The sequence below is a fragment of the Bos indicus x Bos taurus genome, chromosome 12 (assembly GCF_003369695.1).
Source record: "Bos indicus x Bos taurus breed Angus x Brahman F1 hybrid chromosome 12, Bos_hybrid_MaternalHap_v2.0, whole genome shotgun sequence".
In the NCBI taxonomy this organism is placed as follows: Eukaryota; Metazoa; Chordata; class Mammalia; order Artiodactyla; family Bovidae; genus Bos; species Bos indicus x Bos taurus.
In genome coordinates, this window is record NC_040087.1 from 71,191,800 (window position 1) to 71,209,813 (window position 18,014).

Here is an 18,014-nt window from a genome sequence, read left to right on the forward strand (position 1 = left end):
TGAATGGTTAACTTTCTAATTGAAACCATTTTCTTGGTTTGTACTTTGAGTAGGACTTGCCTGTTTTCTAAGTGCAAAAGGGCTGTAGAGAATAATTTTATTCCTAGCCACGCCCCCGTGCCCACTACTGCTGCTGTTGCTGAGGAAAGTTGGGCTGTCGTCACTAAGGCTCATCTCTCACGTCTGTCTCCTTAGGAGTAAGACCGCTGTTCTCACAGATGATAGAATCAGGACCATGAGTGAAGCCATAATTGGCATCAGAACAATAAAAATTAATGCTTGGGAAAAGTCATTTATAGGCCTTATTACCAGATTAAGAAGATAGGTTTATATATATATGTATATATATATATATATATATATATATATATATATATATGTCACTCCGTATTTTCATGCTTTATTTCCCATTCTACTGAAAGCTTTAGCTGTCTTACCAAATAAGTATTTAAGTTCACTTTCACATTAACGTGAATTTAAATACTTACTATTCACTGCATCCCCTACATGTTGTAGGAGGGTTAAGTAGAATAGTGGAGATGTCATTTAACCGGCTTTTCCATTTACCATCTTCTCAAAGGTAAAAAGGGTTTCCCTGGTGGCTCAGCTGGTAAAGAATCCACCTTCAATGTGGGAGACCTGGGTTCAATCCCTAGGTTGGGAAGATACTCTCTCCAGTATTCTGAACTGGAGAATCCATGGACTGTATAGTCCATGGGGTTGCAAAGAGTTGTACATGATTAAGTGATTTTTACAAAGTCAAAGATATATATACTTCTTACTTATATAAAAATAAAATTCTTAATATCTCAAATCCCAATAATCAATGCTTTTAAGATAGTATTTAAGACTATGACATTCAAACTAAAATTGTAACATGTTGATGGGGCACAAATGGGGAGATTGTAGAGGTTGGGTGTACTTGTGTTGAGCCAAACTATATGAATCACTATTCTTCATTGTCATCATGCTTAGTCACTCAGTCATGTCCCACTCTTTGTGACCCCATGCACTGTCGCCTGCCAAGCTCCTCCATCAATGGGATTTCTCAGGCAAGAATACTGGAGTGGGTTGTCATTTCCTCCTCCAAGGGATGTTCCTAACCCAGAGATTGAAACCGTGTCTCCTGCACTACAGGTGCATTATTTACCACCAGAAAACCTCATGAATCACTATTATTCATTTCAAATGGAGCTATGAAAATACTGTTCCTTTTGTTTTGCTTCACATTTGTAGGATGCTTCTCGATCTTTCATTTAAATATATGATGAGCATTTCTTTGACCCCACCTTGTCACCTCATCTTTGCACCTTTGTGGGGTCCCTCCCTCTGCTAGGAATACACTCCCATCTTCCTTCTACTCTGGCCTCCGCCAAGCCTGACTGACTCCAGCTCATATTCTCAGAATCCTTGTGTGTGTTACTTGCCCTGACTCCACTGCTCTGGGGTACACGCCTCTGCGCTGGGCTCTTGAGGGGGCTGTGCTGACTGCCTCTATCTATTGTCTTTGTGTCTCACAATTTTGGGGTGTCTTATTCTCTTCCCTCACAAGTACATGAGCCCCTGGAGGGGACAGGCTGTGTCTTTCTGTGAGGAGCCCAGCACAGGACTTGTGATTATGAATGTTTGTTGAGTGAATGTTCAAACCCCATCTGATTGACCCAGAATGTTTGAAAGTGTGACATTAAGCCTCCTTTTACTTGGAAGAGTGAAGTGGTGATGAAGTGTGTGGTCCTGGTATCACGCAGAGTCCCAGGTGTGCACTTTGTAGTGTCTCCATGATGGATGACAAGGAGGTTTATCTTAAGGATGGTTTATATTAATCTGTGTCTACTCCCTAGAAAGAGGCCACTGACATGGGGCACTGAATCCATGTCTTATTTGTTGATACTTCTTATAAACGAGAGGGATGGTACGGGGAGGGAGGAGGGAGGAGGGTTCAGGATGGGGAACACTTGTATACCTGTGGCGGATTCATGTTGATATATGACAAAACCAATACAATATTGTAAAGTTAAAAAATAAAAAATAAAATAAAACAAGTTAGAAAAGCAAAAAAACCACAAAAAACAAAAAACTTAAGTCCTACTTTCTTTTCCAGGAAGGAAATTTCCAAGATTCTGAAAAGTTCCTACCTTAAGGGCATGAATTTGGCATCATTTTTCGCTGTGAGCAAAAGCATAATTTTGGTCACCTTCATCAGCAATGAGCTCCTTGACAACCTGATCACAGGCAGCCAAGTGTTCATGGTGGTGATGCTGTTCGAAACTCTGCAGTTTTCAAGCACCCTCTACTTCTCCATGGCCATCAAGAAGGTGTCAGAGGCCATCATCAGCATCCAAAGAATCAAGGTTTAGTGAAAAATAACTTTTAAGTTATAGGCAGATTTTACCTAAAATTTTACCTTTTATGTAATGTCACTGTGAGCCAGTTAGGTAAGATTTAACTCTTTCAGTGCCAAGCTGGCAGTCTTTCCAAAATGTCTGTATTTTTTAGGTAAAGTGCATTAAAAGTATCATAAGGTCCATGCTTGCTTAGGGCCAGTAGTATAAATAGCAGCAACACATGCTCTTCATCTGTAGTGATGGCTGCAGAACGATTGAAATGTCTAAAAGCAGGAGAAGTGAACAGATGCATCTGCTGTGCTGACTGGAATGACTAGGCAGTGGCTGTGCACAGTCCTAGGGTGACTAGGATTCCTCTCTGGGCCGGGAGGGGAGGAACTTGCTGAGAAATTCTCTTCCCTGGACAGGAAGAGTGGCCTCAGATTCACTTAGTTCTCTGTGTTTAAAAATGGATTCTTTCCTCCACAGATGTTTTCTCATTGATTTCTGATCTCTGTATGTTCATTCTTATTTTACTTAGTGTGTAAGCCTGTCTCTAGCTTTCCTTTTCCTTTCAAACATGTGATTCCCACCAAACCTATTATCTCCTTTTTTAAACTAATTGTCCCTAAATAGTAAGGGGTAAATAATTTTTATCACAAAGACAAGGGCTTGGCACACAGGAGGTGCTCAAGTGTTTCTGTTTAAAATGAAGATTAAATGGGCTCTGTGAAAATGAATGATTTATTATGACCTCATAGGCCCAAGAAGTTTCTCTCTTTTTCTTTAAGTGAGGAAGGGGGACCCATGGTCTTGGCACTGAATGACTCCAATAGCATTGCAAAAGATCTCAACTTCAAAGCACTAAAAGTCTTCAGTGACTTTCACATCCAGTCAAATGTGTCTCTGAGGTTATATTGTTCACAAAGCAGCTTTAGGCTTTCCATTGCCAGACACTGGGAAGTCCGTCTTTGTGGCTGCAGTTCTGACATTTATACTTTCCTGCATAACCTGTTCTGGGTCTGCACTTGCTGGCTAATGGCCGTTTAATTTCAGCTTTTTCATCAGACTGTGTCCTGGAGAAAAGTCCAGCCAGCATTTTTGGCACCTTTATGAGCTGATCATCTATTGAATGGGGTCTCATTTAACGCTTGGAAGACTGTGACATCTGTCTACCTCGGAGCTATTATTTGTGGACAAGTGCTCAATAAATGTAATTCTTCACTTAGGGCATAATTTTCCTTTTCTTTCTTTTGTGTTTGAAAGTGAGGAATTTCTATTCTAGTATACACAGGCTGAGTATTGATGTCTTGGTTACATGCTTAAGCTGAAACTGTATTTGATTCTGTCTCGACCAGATATATAACATATACATTACTCTCCAGGGCCCTTGGTCTTTTTAATCAATAGAAGTTGATAATAGACCAGACAAGAAATTGAAGCAAGGCTTTACTGAGGCTTGTGCTGCAGCACAAAGTATAAAAACAAGAAACTGGTGCCCTCGGTTGACTCAACAGGGCAGGCTAGTACCTTATGTGGGGTGAGGGTGGGGGAAGTTTGGTGGTTTGAGCCTCAGGGGTGACTTATGTGGTCTGCCCACTGTCTTGTAGGTGCCATGTGCCAAGATCATACGCAGTTCCCTTCTTTGCTCCCAGAAGCTCAGAAATGGCAGTTGGCTTGTGGTGTTTTCATATCTTACTGTTTGTAATTGCCTTTGCATGCATGCAGTTATGTTTAGTCCCTTATGATTTCTTTGTATTTTGTTGCTCAAGGAGACGTTTCTCCAGATGCAAGTGCTCCCACACAGGGTCCCAGGTCCCAGCCTATCCCATCACCTGTTGCTTGTTGCTGTATTAGTGTAGACTATGTAAGACTGTAGCCATGCAGTCAGTGGTTGGATGGTTTGAACAACCATGCAGTATGTTTCTTCCTTTAGCTGATACCCACGATGGGCTGAGAGTGAGAGGCTCAGTCTTAGCTGTAGTTGGGACTGTAAAAGCACACAAATGATGTAGTGTCTCCCCTCTGTGTGACTTAGTATTACTCCAGGGATTCAGAGGTAGGGAGGGCAGTGCCAGCTAGGGATATCCTGAACTTGTTTCAGTAAGGTTAATATTTGAGATGGGCCCAGAAAGGTGGGTGGGGTCAGTATGCAGGGTGTGCAGGCAGAGGCTGCCTGGGGAACATGGACTTAGGTGCAGGTAGGTCACCGGGGGGGGTGGGGGGGGGAGTGTTAAGCTTGTGGACACTCTCAGAGGGGCTGTAAGGAGATCAGGAGGGAATTGTCTTGAGGTGGGGTCAGTGGTGTTGGGGAGGACTGGGGAAGGAACCAGAAAAATAAAAGTTGCATTATTGAAATAACTCATAGTGAGTGAGATTCTGAAATTATATTGTTTCAAGAGGAAAAGAGAATTAGGAGAGATGTGAATTGTGTCAGAACAGGTGAGAGCTGGTGCCTGGCTGATGATGGGAGAGGTGGCTTGGAGAGAGAACTCAGGCTGCGGTGGTTGAAAGCCTGCAAACATGTTCTCAGACCACTGTCTGTCCATTCTGCCTCCTGGTGGACATGGGCTCAGGGAGGATAGGAGTCTCCGTGCCTCAAGTTAGGTTCTCAGTGAGCCTGGATGAGAGGAGGAAGGAATGAATGAATCACATCTTCTACCAGCAGGTGTTTGAGAGAAATGCAAGCACCCTGTCTTTCTTTTTCTTCACAATGGTTTTCACATTCAGTTTTTACCCGTTCTTCTTTTGAAGTAGAAGTTTGCAATCGCATTTATGACTCTGAGGCATGATAGATGGGGTGTCAAGATGTTTAAGGTAGTAGATTACTGTTTATGTATCATTTTCTTCCTCAAACATCCTCACATGCTTGTTTCAGTTTCCCCACTTATTGGTAAGGATTCAGTTTGCCTGTGGGTCCCAGAGGTACCCATGTTAAAGCTGCTTATACAGGTCATTTGTTTTTCTCTCATGCAAGAATCCTTGTGAGGCTCTGAATGGGTTTCCTGGCACTGCTGTTAGAAAGTACCACAAACCAGGTGGCTTAAAACCACAGGAATGCATTATTTCACAACCCTGGAGGATAGAAGTCTGAATTCAAGGTGTCAGCAGGGTCGGGATCCCTCTGAATCTGATAAGGGAGCATCCTTTCTTGCCTCTGTTAGCTTTGAGTGGTTTTAGGCAATCCTTGGCATTCCTTCACTTGTAATTGCCATCACTCCAGCCTCTGTCTCCCTCATCAGGTAACTGTTTTTTGGGTGTATATCTGTCTCTGCATCTCTCATAAGGGCACCAATCATATTGGATTCAGGGCCTGCTGTTCTGTGATCTCACTTTAATTGATTACATTTACAACTAATTATCCAAACAAAGTCATATTTTGAGGTAACTGGGGCTAAGACCACAGTGTATCTTTTTTTGTGGGGATCCAATTCATCTCATAATAAGTTCCATGGTTAGTGTGATCCTCTGTGGTGTTAGGGACCCAGACTCTTTCTTTAATTTATTTTAGTAGGAGGCTAATTACTTTACAATATTGTGGTGGTTTTTGCCATACATCAACATGAATCAGCCATGCCCCCAATCCCAAATCCCCCACCAGTCTCCCTACCCACCCCATCCCTCTGGGTTATCCCAGTGCACCAGCTTCGAGTGCCCTGTTTCATGCATTGAACTTGGACTGGTCATCTGTTTCACATATGGCAATATACATGTTTCAATGCTATTCTCTCAAATCATCCCACCCTTGCCTTCTCCCACAGAGTTTAAAAGTCTTTTCTTTGTATCTGTGTCTCTTTTGTGGTCTCACATTTAAGGTCATTGTTACCATCTTTCTAAATTCCATATATATGTGTCAGTATACTGTATTGGTGTTTCTCTTTCTGATTTACTTAACTCTGTATGTGTATGTGTATTAGTCACTCAGTTGTGTCTGACTCTTTGCAAACCCATGGACTGTAGACTGCCAGGCTCCTCTGTCCATGGGATTTTCCAGGCAAGAATACTGGAGTGGGTTGCCATTTCCTTCTTTGGGGGATCTTCCCAACCAAGGAATTGAACCCAGGTCTCCTGCATTGCAGGCAGATTCTTTACTCTCTGAGCCACCAGGAAAGCCACCATACCCTCTCAACTGGGTATTAGAGGATATCAAAGAGTTCATGTTGTTGGGTATTAATGATGTTGGTAGAATTTTAACTGAACTTATAAGATAGCAAGGGAAATCCTGATTAAAGCAGAAGACCACAGCAGGGCACTAGGGGGCTGATTACTTGCATAGCTGCAAAAGAGAACCTGTGATCTGAGACCGTGAATAAAGCCAGAAAGGTTTGCAAGGATCTATCCTCAGGAAAATGAGTTATCAGAGGAATAAATTACCCTCCAAGGCAGTCTATCAAGAAACTTTCTGATTTAACTCTTGTAGAGGGAGCTTAAGTGTCTTAGAGAATTCATAGCATGGCACAGCTGACCCTTGTGGGAACTGGAGCCTACATTCACGCTATCTATTTGGAATAGCCTGAAAAACCTGTATGTCTTTGATTCAGGAATCCCATTTCAAAGAACCTCTCTCTGTATAGTTAGATGTAAACAAGCAAATATAAAATGATATATAGAAGGTTAGTCAACATAGACTTGTTTGTAATAGTAAAAACGTAGAAAGAATTCAAGTGTCCAGTAGAGGGAACTGGTGGATAAACTTTGGTGCATCCACACAGTGGAGTCCTAGGTAAATTTAAAAATAATGGGGTGATCTCTGTGTGCTGGTGGGGAATCATCCTGGGTTGTCTGTTCCCCTCCCCCCACTCTCCTGGCCACTGCCCCCTCCATAAGGCTGTCTTGTTAATAAAAGAAAAAAAAAGCAGTACAACATATATGAGAGAGAGGGACAGAGATATCTTATATAAGAAACAGGGAAATCCCATGTATATTGCTTATATTTGCAAAAAGAAACATTGAAAGGAGAAGTAAAAGGATAAATGCTGAAAATGACTAGTAGGACAGGTGGGGAGAATGAGGTGGATGGGGCGGTGGCTCAATCTCACTTATATTCAGCTTACTACATAGTTTTGACCTTTTAACTATCTAGTTTTAAAAACTTAATTAAAACCCCTCAAAAGTCAATAGTTAAATGTCTGGCAAATGTACATCCTTTCTGGATGAACCTGCACACTGGCCTGAAGGAGAGCAGGGTCAGAGTGGAGAAGCCTACAATCAGCAGGAAGCCTGACGAGGATGGGGCTGGTAGTGACCACACCTTGGAGGCAAAGCACAGGGAGTTGAGGGGCTCTGAGACGTTGTCTGGTAGGGCAGAAATGTTCACAAATATGAGCGTCTTAGCACTCTGTATAATAGGCTACATTTCATCCACCTCATTAGAACTGATTCAAATGCATTTTTTAATAGCTGAGTAATATTCCATTGTGTATATATACCACAACTTTCTTATCCATTCGTCTTCCAATGGATATCTAGGTTGCTTCCATGCCTTAGCTATTGAAAACAGTGCTGTGATTAGCAATAGGGTACATGTATCTCTTTCAATTTTGGTTTCCTTAGTGTATATGCCCAGCAGTGGGATTGCTGGGTCATATGGCAGTTCTGCTTCCAGTTTTTTAAGGAATCTCCACACTGTTCTCCATAGTGACTGTACTAGTTTGCATTCCCACCAACAGTGTAAGAGGGTTCCCTTTTCTCTGCACCCTCTCCAGCATTTATTGGTGTAGACTTTTTGATAGCAGCCATTCTGATCAGCATGAGATGGTACCTCATTGTGGTTTTGATTTGCATTTCTCTGATAATGAACGATTTTGAACATTTTTTCATGTGTTTGTTAGCCATCTGTATGTCTTCTTTGGAGAAATGTCTGTTTAGTTCTTTGGTCCATTTTTTGATTGGGTCATTTATTTTTCTGGAATTGAGCTGCATGAGCTGCTTGTATGTTTTTGAGATTAATTCTTTGTCAGTTGCTTCATTTGCAATTATTTTCTCCCATTATGGAGGTTGTCTTTTCACCTTGCTTATAGTTTCCTTCATTGTGCAAAAGCTTTTAAGTTTAATTAAGTCCCATTTATTTTTCCTTTTATTTTCCTTACTCTCTGAGGTGGGTCATAGAGGATCCTGCTGTGATTTTGGAGAAGGCAATGGCACCCCACTCTAGTACTCTTGCCTGGAAAATCCCATGGATGGAGGAGCCTGGTAGGCTGCAGTCCATGGGGTTGCTGAGGGCTGGACATAACTGAGCAACTTCACTGTCACTTTTCACTTTCATGCATTGGAGAAGGAAATGGCAACCCACTCCAGTGTTCTTGCCTGGAGAATCCCAGATACAGGGTAGCCTGGTGGGCTGCCCTCTATGGGGTTGCAGGTCGCACAGAGTCGGACATGACTAAAGCAACTTAGCAGCAGCAGCAGCAGCTGTGATTTATGTCAGAGAGTGTTTTGCCTATGTTTTCCTCTAGGAGTTTTATAGTTTCTGGTCTTATGTTTAGATCTTTAATCCAATTTGAGTTTATTTTTGTGTATGATGTTAGCAAGTGTTCTAGTCTCATTCTTTTACAAGTGGTTGACCAGTTTTCCCAGCACCACTTGTAAAAGAGATTGTCTTTTCTCCATTGTGTATTCTTGCCTCCTTTGTCAAAGATAAGGTGTTCATAGATTTGCGGATTTATCTCTGGGCTTTCTATTTTGTTCCATTGGTCTACATTTCTGTCTTTATACCAGTGCCATACTCTCTTAATGACTGTAGCTTTGTAGTGTAGTCCGAAGTCAGGCAGGTTGATTCCTCCAGTTCCATTCTTCTTTCTCAAGGTTGCTTTGGCTCTTCAAGGTTATCTTGTATTTCCATACAAATTGTGAAATTATTTGTTCTAGTTCTGTGAAAAATACCATTGATAGCTTGTGATACCATTGATAGGAATTGCATTGAATCTATAGATTTCTTTGGGTAATATACTCATTTTCACTATATTGATTCTTCTGATCCATGAATATGGTACATTTCTCTATTTGTGTCACCTTTGATTTCTTTCATCAGTGGTTTATAGTTTCCTATATATAGGTCTTTTGTTTCTTCAGGTAGATTTATTCCTAAGTATTTTATTCTTTTTGTCACAATGGTGAATGGGATTGTTTCCTTAATTTCTCTTTCTGTTCTTTCTTTCTTGTTACCCCACTGCATGTGACCTTGACCCCACTGGCAACCCCCAAGGCCCAGGCTGGGGAGGAGGAAGGTCCTGGTTACTGTCACTCCCCCTGCCCTGGATTTAGTCACAGGGCTGCTCCTGTCTGCTTGAGAGGCTGGAGACAGAGGGAGGACCTCCTTCCAGGCTGCTACATGCAGCTAAAATCCAGGGTTTGTTACCTCAGAAGAAAGAGAGCAGGTTTCAAGGACAGCCAGCAGTCTCTGCCTCATGCTCACAGTTTTGGGAACCTTGGGGGAGTAGAAGTGGTATAAATTGTTTGTTCAACTTCTCTGCCACTCTAGCTTTCCTCTTTGAATTATGTCTAGCATTTGCAAGACAAGAGGGAGTTTTCTTGTATGTGTTTGTCAGCTTTGTAGCAGCTTATAAGACTGTTTTATTCAGCTACTTTGCATCAGTTAGCTGCTAAGTGGTGTAGAAGATAACAAGAAATGGGAGGTGTGGCCATTCCCTGCTGTGGAGGAGAGAGGGCATGGACTAAAAAGAGGCAGTGATTGTGAAAAGATGCTTGTAAAATGTTTTTTAAAATGTAGAAACTTAAGAGAATTTTATTTTTAGAATGATAACTTAAGTGATAGTTATTGACAAGCAGTGATATGGATTGACACACACAAGGGGGGTTTGCACTCAGAGTCTCTATCGTTGGTCTTGTGTTCCCAGCCTGTCCTGTGCCACCTGATTCCTGATGGCCTGGGAAGGGCCTTCCTTTCTGGGTTCCTGTGTTCCTCTCTGTGTCCCATGTTGCTTGGCACATGGTGGGATTCAGTTAGTATTTATGAAATAATTTCCTACCAGCTCACCTGTTTGTTGCTGGTAACACAAAAGTATAACAGTTGAAATGTCCAGGTTCTAAATGTATTGGAGTTTGAAGCCATATTTTCTTCTTAGAGAGGAACCAGTAAACTTGTTGAGAAGGTAATAAAGATAGCCTCATGGTCAGGAACTCTTTATCTGTTTTATATACACACACACATACTATATATATGTATGCATATACTATATTATATATATGGTATACTATATTATATGTTTCTACATACCATATACTATAATAATGTGTACTATATATTATATAGTGTTTCTCATGTGAACCAAGACTTAATAAAATACAGTTATAAAATGATAGGTAGGTATAAATAATAGGTATAAATAAAACTTTTTTGTGTGTGTGTGTGTGCAAATTCCGGAGAAGCAGTTGTTTTGTTTGTGCTTTGTTCTTGCAATGTGAACAGTCTATGTCTTTCCTTTTTCTATAGAACTTTCTATCACTTGATAAGATGTCACAGTGCTACCCTCAGCTGCCATCAGATAGTGAAATGATAGTGGATGTGCAAGATTTAACAGGATTTTGGGAAAAGGTAAAAGACTCTCCATTTCAGGGTGGTGACTGCAAAAAGACAACTGTGACATATATTTATTGGAGAATTTTGAGATTTTACACATACTGTTAAGTGTAAATTGCTCATTTACTGAAAATATGTTATGAAAATTCTCAGAATCAGAATAAGGTTTGCAATGAATGGAGATTAAGTATAAAGTCAGCATGAGGCATTTGACATGTTGCTCTCTATCTCATTTTCTTTCTTTTTTTTTTTTTTTTAAGTTTAAAGGTTTTAAATTGTGAAACAAAGGAGCTGCATGTACATTTAATTTTTGGTACCTGAATTACTAACCTAAGACATCAAAAGACAATGCACAACATGTGTCTTTATACCATTAAAAAAATTAGATCTTAGTCATTCCTTTATGAATTCCAAAGCTTGTATTAAAGATTATAAACTCTGTCATTAGTAAAGTTTTATTACAAAAATTCAGTGCTTTTTATCATAAAATATATATGAGAAAAGCATAATATTAATCATCTAAGTCAAGAATTAGAAATGTGTAATTCTGAGTTAAGCTTTTCCCAAGAGCTAGTCTGAAGTGTACAAGTACTGCAGCAGAGAATTATTCATCTTTTTCATCTAAACATTTCATCTCTTTTTATAGGCTGTATGTATGCAAACACAGATGAAAAATAAAACTCATTTCACATAATTCCAGATCTCAATATTAAAATATTTAGGATGGAATATATACACATAGATACTATGAATGCCCTAATAAAATAAAAAATTGAGTAATAAACTCAGGTATCCTACTAGAGGCATCCCCAGGTACATGCCAATAGATAGATAGGCCAGTACAGTGTTCTCTGCCACGGAAAAGAAACACTTGGTGAGGTCAAAAACTGCTACTAAATCCTAATACACAAGTATACGTCATCACCCATCATACAAAGGGCTAGTCAGAATCTTAATACTTTGATCACCCAAAATCTGACCCTGACTATTCGTGGGATTTCAGGTGAAAACCTTTCATAACTTTTAAAATGGAAATCAATGGCAAAGTAGTGTTTTGCTTCAAAGAAATTCCTTTTATACTGTTTTAATGGGACAGATTAATACCATTACAATTTTAATATAGTATTTGGAAAACAAAACGATAACAATTAAAAATCATATATAAGTACCAAAATAATTTTTAAATCCTTCTTAAAGATACTCAACTTTTATAATCCTAATTGAAAGAAAATAATTCTAAATCAATAGTTTTTCCTATTAAAATAACCCTGAAACTTAACTGAATTTTCTGACAAGCAGATTCACAGAACCAACATTCAGTCTAAAATAGCTAAAATTCTAATTAAAAATTCCTTTTCCCAGTCTACCTTTACTGGAAATAACATCTGAAGAAATCAGAAACTTCTAAATAATGAGAAGGCCATTCATTATTTGGAATTTTCTGAATTTGAAAATCTTTCAAAGCGTAAACTTATCACATATTAGTTAACTTAATGGCTCTTAATCATATTAACTGTATATTTTAAACAATGATGCTTCTCTTATTATTTGCAAAAGAGCATTCTTATATAAGCTTTACTATAAAGTAGTTTTATCAGTATTTCTTCTTCTTTCCATTATCTGTACCAACTGCTTTCAACAGGACATTTTTCTCTTTTACCTTTTAACAGAAAGGAATTTGAAAAACTCTAATTTGTGGTGTCTTATTCTTTAAAAACCATTTAAAATCTTGTCTTTTAGTCTTGGTCTTGTTACTTACCTGGAATTTTTGTTTCCCCATTTCTCTAAAAGACTTAAACCACGAGGAACTGGTTGATGATTCTTCTACTGTCATTATAAAGCATTGCAAAAGGAAAAATGATGTTGGCACACATATTCCAAATTTAGGTTTTAACAGCACCTGAGTGATATACCTCTCTTTTTTAAATCTTTTATATCATCTAGAAATTTAAAATTAATCCTTAAATAGTAAGAAATCTAGACCAACACAATCTAATACAGAATCAATCACATTCAGGACACTCTGAATGAAGATAGTTCTTTCATAATACAGTTTTACAGTTTAAATGTTTAATATGATAAACAGCAGAAACAATGGTTGCATCTGCAAATGGTCTAGTTTATGAACCATTGTGAACTCTCTAGAAACAAAATCGGAAAGTGAAGACTAAAGGTGATGGAGGATTAGAAGTAACTGAATGTGTGGAGGAGAAAAAGGAAGCCCTTAGGCAATATTTGATCTTTCACCACCGCAAAGAGAGTGGCAGAGGATACTACAGCTATTTCAGAGTAGACTGTAAGAAGAATATTCACTTCAAGATGTGGTATTTAAAAGTGTTTTTAAAAGTGCATCAACAGCACTTCCACCAAGGGAAGATGATTCATCACAGCCTCCAGATGCTGGCAGAATTCGTGGTCATCTGTATGTCAATAAAGTAGCAGGGAATTTTCACATAACTGTGGGCAAGGCAATTCCACATCCCCGAGGTCATGCACACTTGGCAGCACTTGTCAACCATGACTCTTACAACTTTTCTCACAGAATAGATCATTTGTCTTTTGGAGAACTTGTTCCTGAAATTATTAATCCTTTAGATGGAACTGAAAAAATTGCATTAGATCACAACCAGATGTTTCAATATTTTATTACAATTGTGCCAACAAAATTACATACATATAAAATTTCAGCAGACACCCATCAGTTTGCCGTGACAGAAAGGGAACATGTTATTAACCATGCTGCAGGCAGCCACGGAGTCTCTGGGATTTTTATGAAATATGATCTCAGCTCTCTTATGGTGACAGTTACCGAAGAGCATATGCCTTTCTGGCAGTTTTTTGTAAGACTTTGTGGTATTGTTGGAGGAATCTTTTCAACAACAGGCATGCTACATGGAATTGGCAAATTTATAGTTGAAATAATTTGCTGTCATTTCAGACTTGGAGCCTACAAACCTGTCAATTCTGTTCCCTTTGAAGATGGCCACACGAACAACCATGTACCTCTTTTAGAAAATAATACACATTAACACCTCCCAAGTAAAGGAGAAGAACTTTTTGCCTGAGACATAAAACCTTTTTTAATAATAAAATATTGTGCAATATATTCAAAGAAAAGAAAAATGAGAAGCAGAAATCACACCTAGGGAGAAAAAAAAAAGAAACCCAAACTGAAATCCTATATGTTTCCTGTCTGTTACAAATATTCTAGAAGAAATTATTCAGCTAATCTAATCAGTGAATACGCCCAGCTTGAGTATTGCTTTGAACATGACCCCTTCTGATATTTTCATAGCAGATGGGCAGTATTGAAATCAGACCTTGCTTCTTGATGACAAAGAGCCTGAAGGAAGAAGTCAAACCACATCTAAAGAAAATGGCATTGATAAGTGCAAATGTTTTCATCTCTTTGTTTTTTTTAAAGATATGATGTCAGAATAAAATATGTAAAATATATGGAAAACTAGTCTAGACTTTAAAAAGTGTGGTCAGGTCACATTGTTAATAAAGGAAAAGGCGGGGTCCCTATGTTATAGCCATATTACTGTTAAGCCATAATGACAAGAACATTTATCCAATTTTGGGTCTTAGGGTGGTAACTGCTTTTCTTTAAACTCTGGCTATTGACATTTCTGATTGTTCAAGGCAAGGTCGTGAAAGACTAAGGTAAATACTTAGAAGGGCAGATGCTGTAATATGTAACAGAGGTAGATGCTGTAATATGTAACAGAGGTATCATTCACAAATTGTATAGTGGGCACGTATGCAGGGATAAGAAAGCACATTGTTAAAAAAAAGATGCTAAGTTTACTAATATGATCCTTATTCTTGTTATAGTTTGGGAACAGGGGATGAGTAATAAAAAGATCCACTGCTAATGATGGAAATTATCAGTTTGTAAAATATTAAGAGGAAAAGTAGCATTTTTTATGTGTTGTGGTAGTGGGCAACAGGGTAACTTAAAAATAGAAGTATGAGGCAAATATTTAAGTAAGACAAGATAATCTAAGATCTGAGAGATTATCATATTAAACAATGTCATATTAAACATTAATATGATTAAATGTTTGTCATATTAAACATTTAAACTCTATCTCATTTTCAAGAGAGCTTTCAAAGCATTAGCAGATGTTGAATTGAAAGTACAGTTATGACCAACCTAGATAGCATATTGAAAAGCAGAGACATTACTTTACCAACAAAGGTCCATCTAGTCAAGGCTATGGTTTTTCCATTGGTCATGTATGGATGCGAGAGTTGGACTGTGAAGAAATCTGAGCACCAAAGAATTGATGCTTTTGAACTGTGGCGTTGGAGAAGACTCTTGAGAGTCCCTTGGACTGCCAGGATATCCAACCAGTCCATTCTAAAGGAGATCAGCCCTGGGTCTTCTTTGGAAGGAATGATGCCAAAGCTGAAACTCCAGTACTTTGGCCACCTCATGCAAAGAGTTGACTCATTGGAAAAGACTCTGATGCTGGGAGGGGTTGGGGGCAGGAGGAAAAGGGGACAACAGAGGGTGAGATGGCTGGATGGCATCACCGACTCAATGGACGTGAGTTTGAGTGAACTCCCAGAGATGGTGATGGACAGGGAGGCCTGGCGTGCTGCAATTCATGGGGTCTCAAAGAGTCAGACATGACTGAACAACTGAACTGAACTGAACTGAACTGAGTTTAGGTCATGAGTGAGTGAGAGAGAGAGAGAGAGAGAGAGAGAGAGAGAGCCCACACAAGCGAGCCAGCTCTTGGGAGGGGGAGAGGAGGGGCACAGACATTGGGAGTTTGGGAGAGAAGCTGAGTCTGAATGAAGGCCCTGTGGGTTGGGAGGCAGAAGATAGACATGAGCTCTGTAACCTGCTGCCCTAGAAAGTCAAGTGGGCAGGTGGGGGAAAGGTCTCAAGGATCCATGTTTCATTCATGAAATGGTGGAACTTGGTCTCAATCTTGAACCTTTAAAATATATGTGGGAGCCTCCAAATCATGGGGTAGGGGTTTCGAATTGTGTCTGACCCAGAGTCGGGGCTCAGCTGTTGATCTCTTTTATTTATTTATTTATTTTTTTTTTCATTTAGATTTTTTAAAATTTTATTTTATTTTAATTTATTTATTTTTAAACTTTACAAAATTGTATTAGTTTTGCCAAATATCCAAATGAATCCGCCACAGGTATACATGTGTTCCCCATCCCAAATAACACAGAGGCAGATCCCCAGAACCCCTGGGCTGTCACGTGCTGCCCCCTTCTGACCGTGGTGGAGCCTGAACAGGCGTGAACTCTGGCCCTGACAGACTGTAGGGCTGTGACAGGAGCTGGCGTGGGTTATTATCTGTGTGTATCATTGTTTTGTTCTCATAACTGAGTGGAAAGTAGTAAAATAGGAACCCTAGGTGTCAGATAAGAAGAGAAGCTTAAAACATATTTCTCATGTATTAAAATCTAGCTTCCTCTTGGGAAATATTATAATTCCTATAAAATATGGGGTTAAGTTTTTGATGATTCAAAGTAACTGTTGTTAAGTAACTGTTTCATAATCAGTTTAGTTATTTCCAGAGAAACTTTTCATTTAGAATATTTCCCAGACCTTTTTATCCAGAAGTATCAAGTGTCAGTCATTTCAGTCATGTCTGATGCTTTGTGATCCCATGGATTGCCTGGCAGGCTCCTTTGTCCATGGGATTCCCCAGGCAAGAATACTGCAGTGGGTTGCCATTCCCTTCTCCAGGGGGTCTTCCTAACCCAGAGATCAAACCTGGGTCTCACACAGTGCAGGTGGATTCTGTACCATTTTATCATGGACTTGTGCTTTTAATCTTTTAGACATTTTACTAATCACATCTAAGTGTTTTTTTTTCCTCAACACTTAAAGTTATTGAGAATTTTATTTATTTATTTATTTTTACCTCTGAGAGTATTTATTATGAAGTTAATAATTCAAGGATCAAGAATTTAATATGTAAAAATCACAACACAATGCAGATTTTCTTGTCTTCATACCCCATCCTAAGGATTTAAAGGCTCTTACACAAAGAAAAAGAAATAAAGTGAGTGCCAGAGCTACTATTTTATAGGAATCAAATGACGATATATTTTAAAGTGCTACAGTTTAAAAAGCAGGTTGTAAAATGCATTTTAAAAGAAAATTTTATGCTTATCAGAGGAAAGACATATATGCATTGAAAAAAGTCTAAAAGGAAAGTTTTTAGTCTCCAAGGAAAAAGAAAGGGAAATTATATTTTTGTTATTTATATGTCTGATTTTCTACAATGCACATTTACTGGTTTGGTCATTTTTCTTTTTTTTTTTTTAATTTTACTTTTTTAATGTATTTATTTTTTAACTTTACAATATTGTATTGGTTTTGCCATATATCAACATGAATCTGTTATAGGTATATATGTGTTCCCCATCCTGAACCCTCCTCCTCCTCCCTCCCTGTACCATCCCTCTGGGTCATCCCAGTGCACCAGCCCCAAGCATCCAGTATCATGCATTGAACTGGAGCCTATTATACAAAGTGAAGTATAAGAGTGAAGTATACAGAGTGAAGTATACAGAAAGAAAAACACCAATACGGTATACTAACGCATATATATGGAATTTAGAAAGATGGTAACAATAACCCTGTATACAAGACAGCAAAAGAGACACTGATGTATAGAACAGTCTTTTGGACTCTTTGGGAGAGGCAAAGGGTGGGATGATTTGGGAGAATGGCATTGAAACATGTATAATATCATATATGAAACAAGTCGCCAGTCCAGGTTTGATGCCCAAGAATTTTCTTTACACTTAGTACATGTAAAGACACAAACACACTTAACTCTGTTTACCTTAGATTGTGCAGTAATCCGACTTGCACCTGACATGCCGAGATTTTGTCCTTCTCCCTCGAGTTGGATTGTACACACAACAAACTGCACAGCTCCGTGTTTTGTTGTTGTTGTCCCTGTTTAGTCAGGACAAGAAATGCATGTAACACGTGTAAAATTGAGGCTTTATCACTCTGACCCATGATGCCATAATTAATGTCCTCATTCCCCATGTTTTGTTGTTGTTGTTCAGTCCCTAAGTCATGAACAACTCTTTGCAACCCCATGGACTGCAGCACGCCAGGCTTCTATGTCCTTCACCATCTCCCAGAGCTTGTT

General features: G+C 39.0%; 1 protein-coding gene and 1 pseudogene across 1 annotated transcript in view; both read left to right on the forward strand.

The window, feature by feature from the left end:
• Window positions 1-18,014, forward strand: part of LOC113902125 (multidrug resistance-associated protein 4-like) — a 188,477-nt gene that overhangs the window by 26,114 nt on the left and 144,349 nt on the right. The window contains 3 exon segments of the mRNA XM_027557079.1: window positions 196-325; window positions 2,106-2,351; window positions 10,777-10,878. Of these exon segments, the coding sequence (XP_027412880.1) occupies window positions 196-325; window positions 2,106-2,351; window positions 10,777-10,878 (478 nt within the window).
• Window positions 11,040-14,753, forward strand: LOC113902069 (annotated as a pseudogene).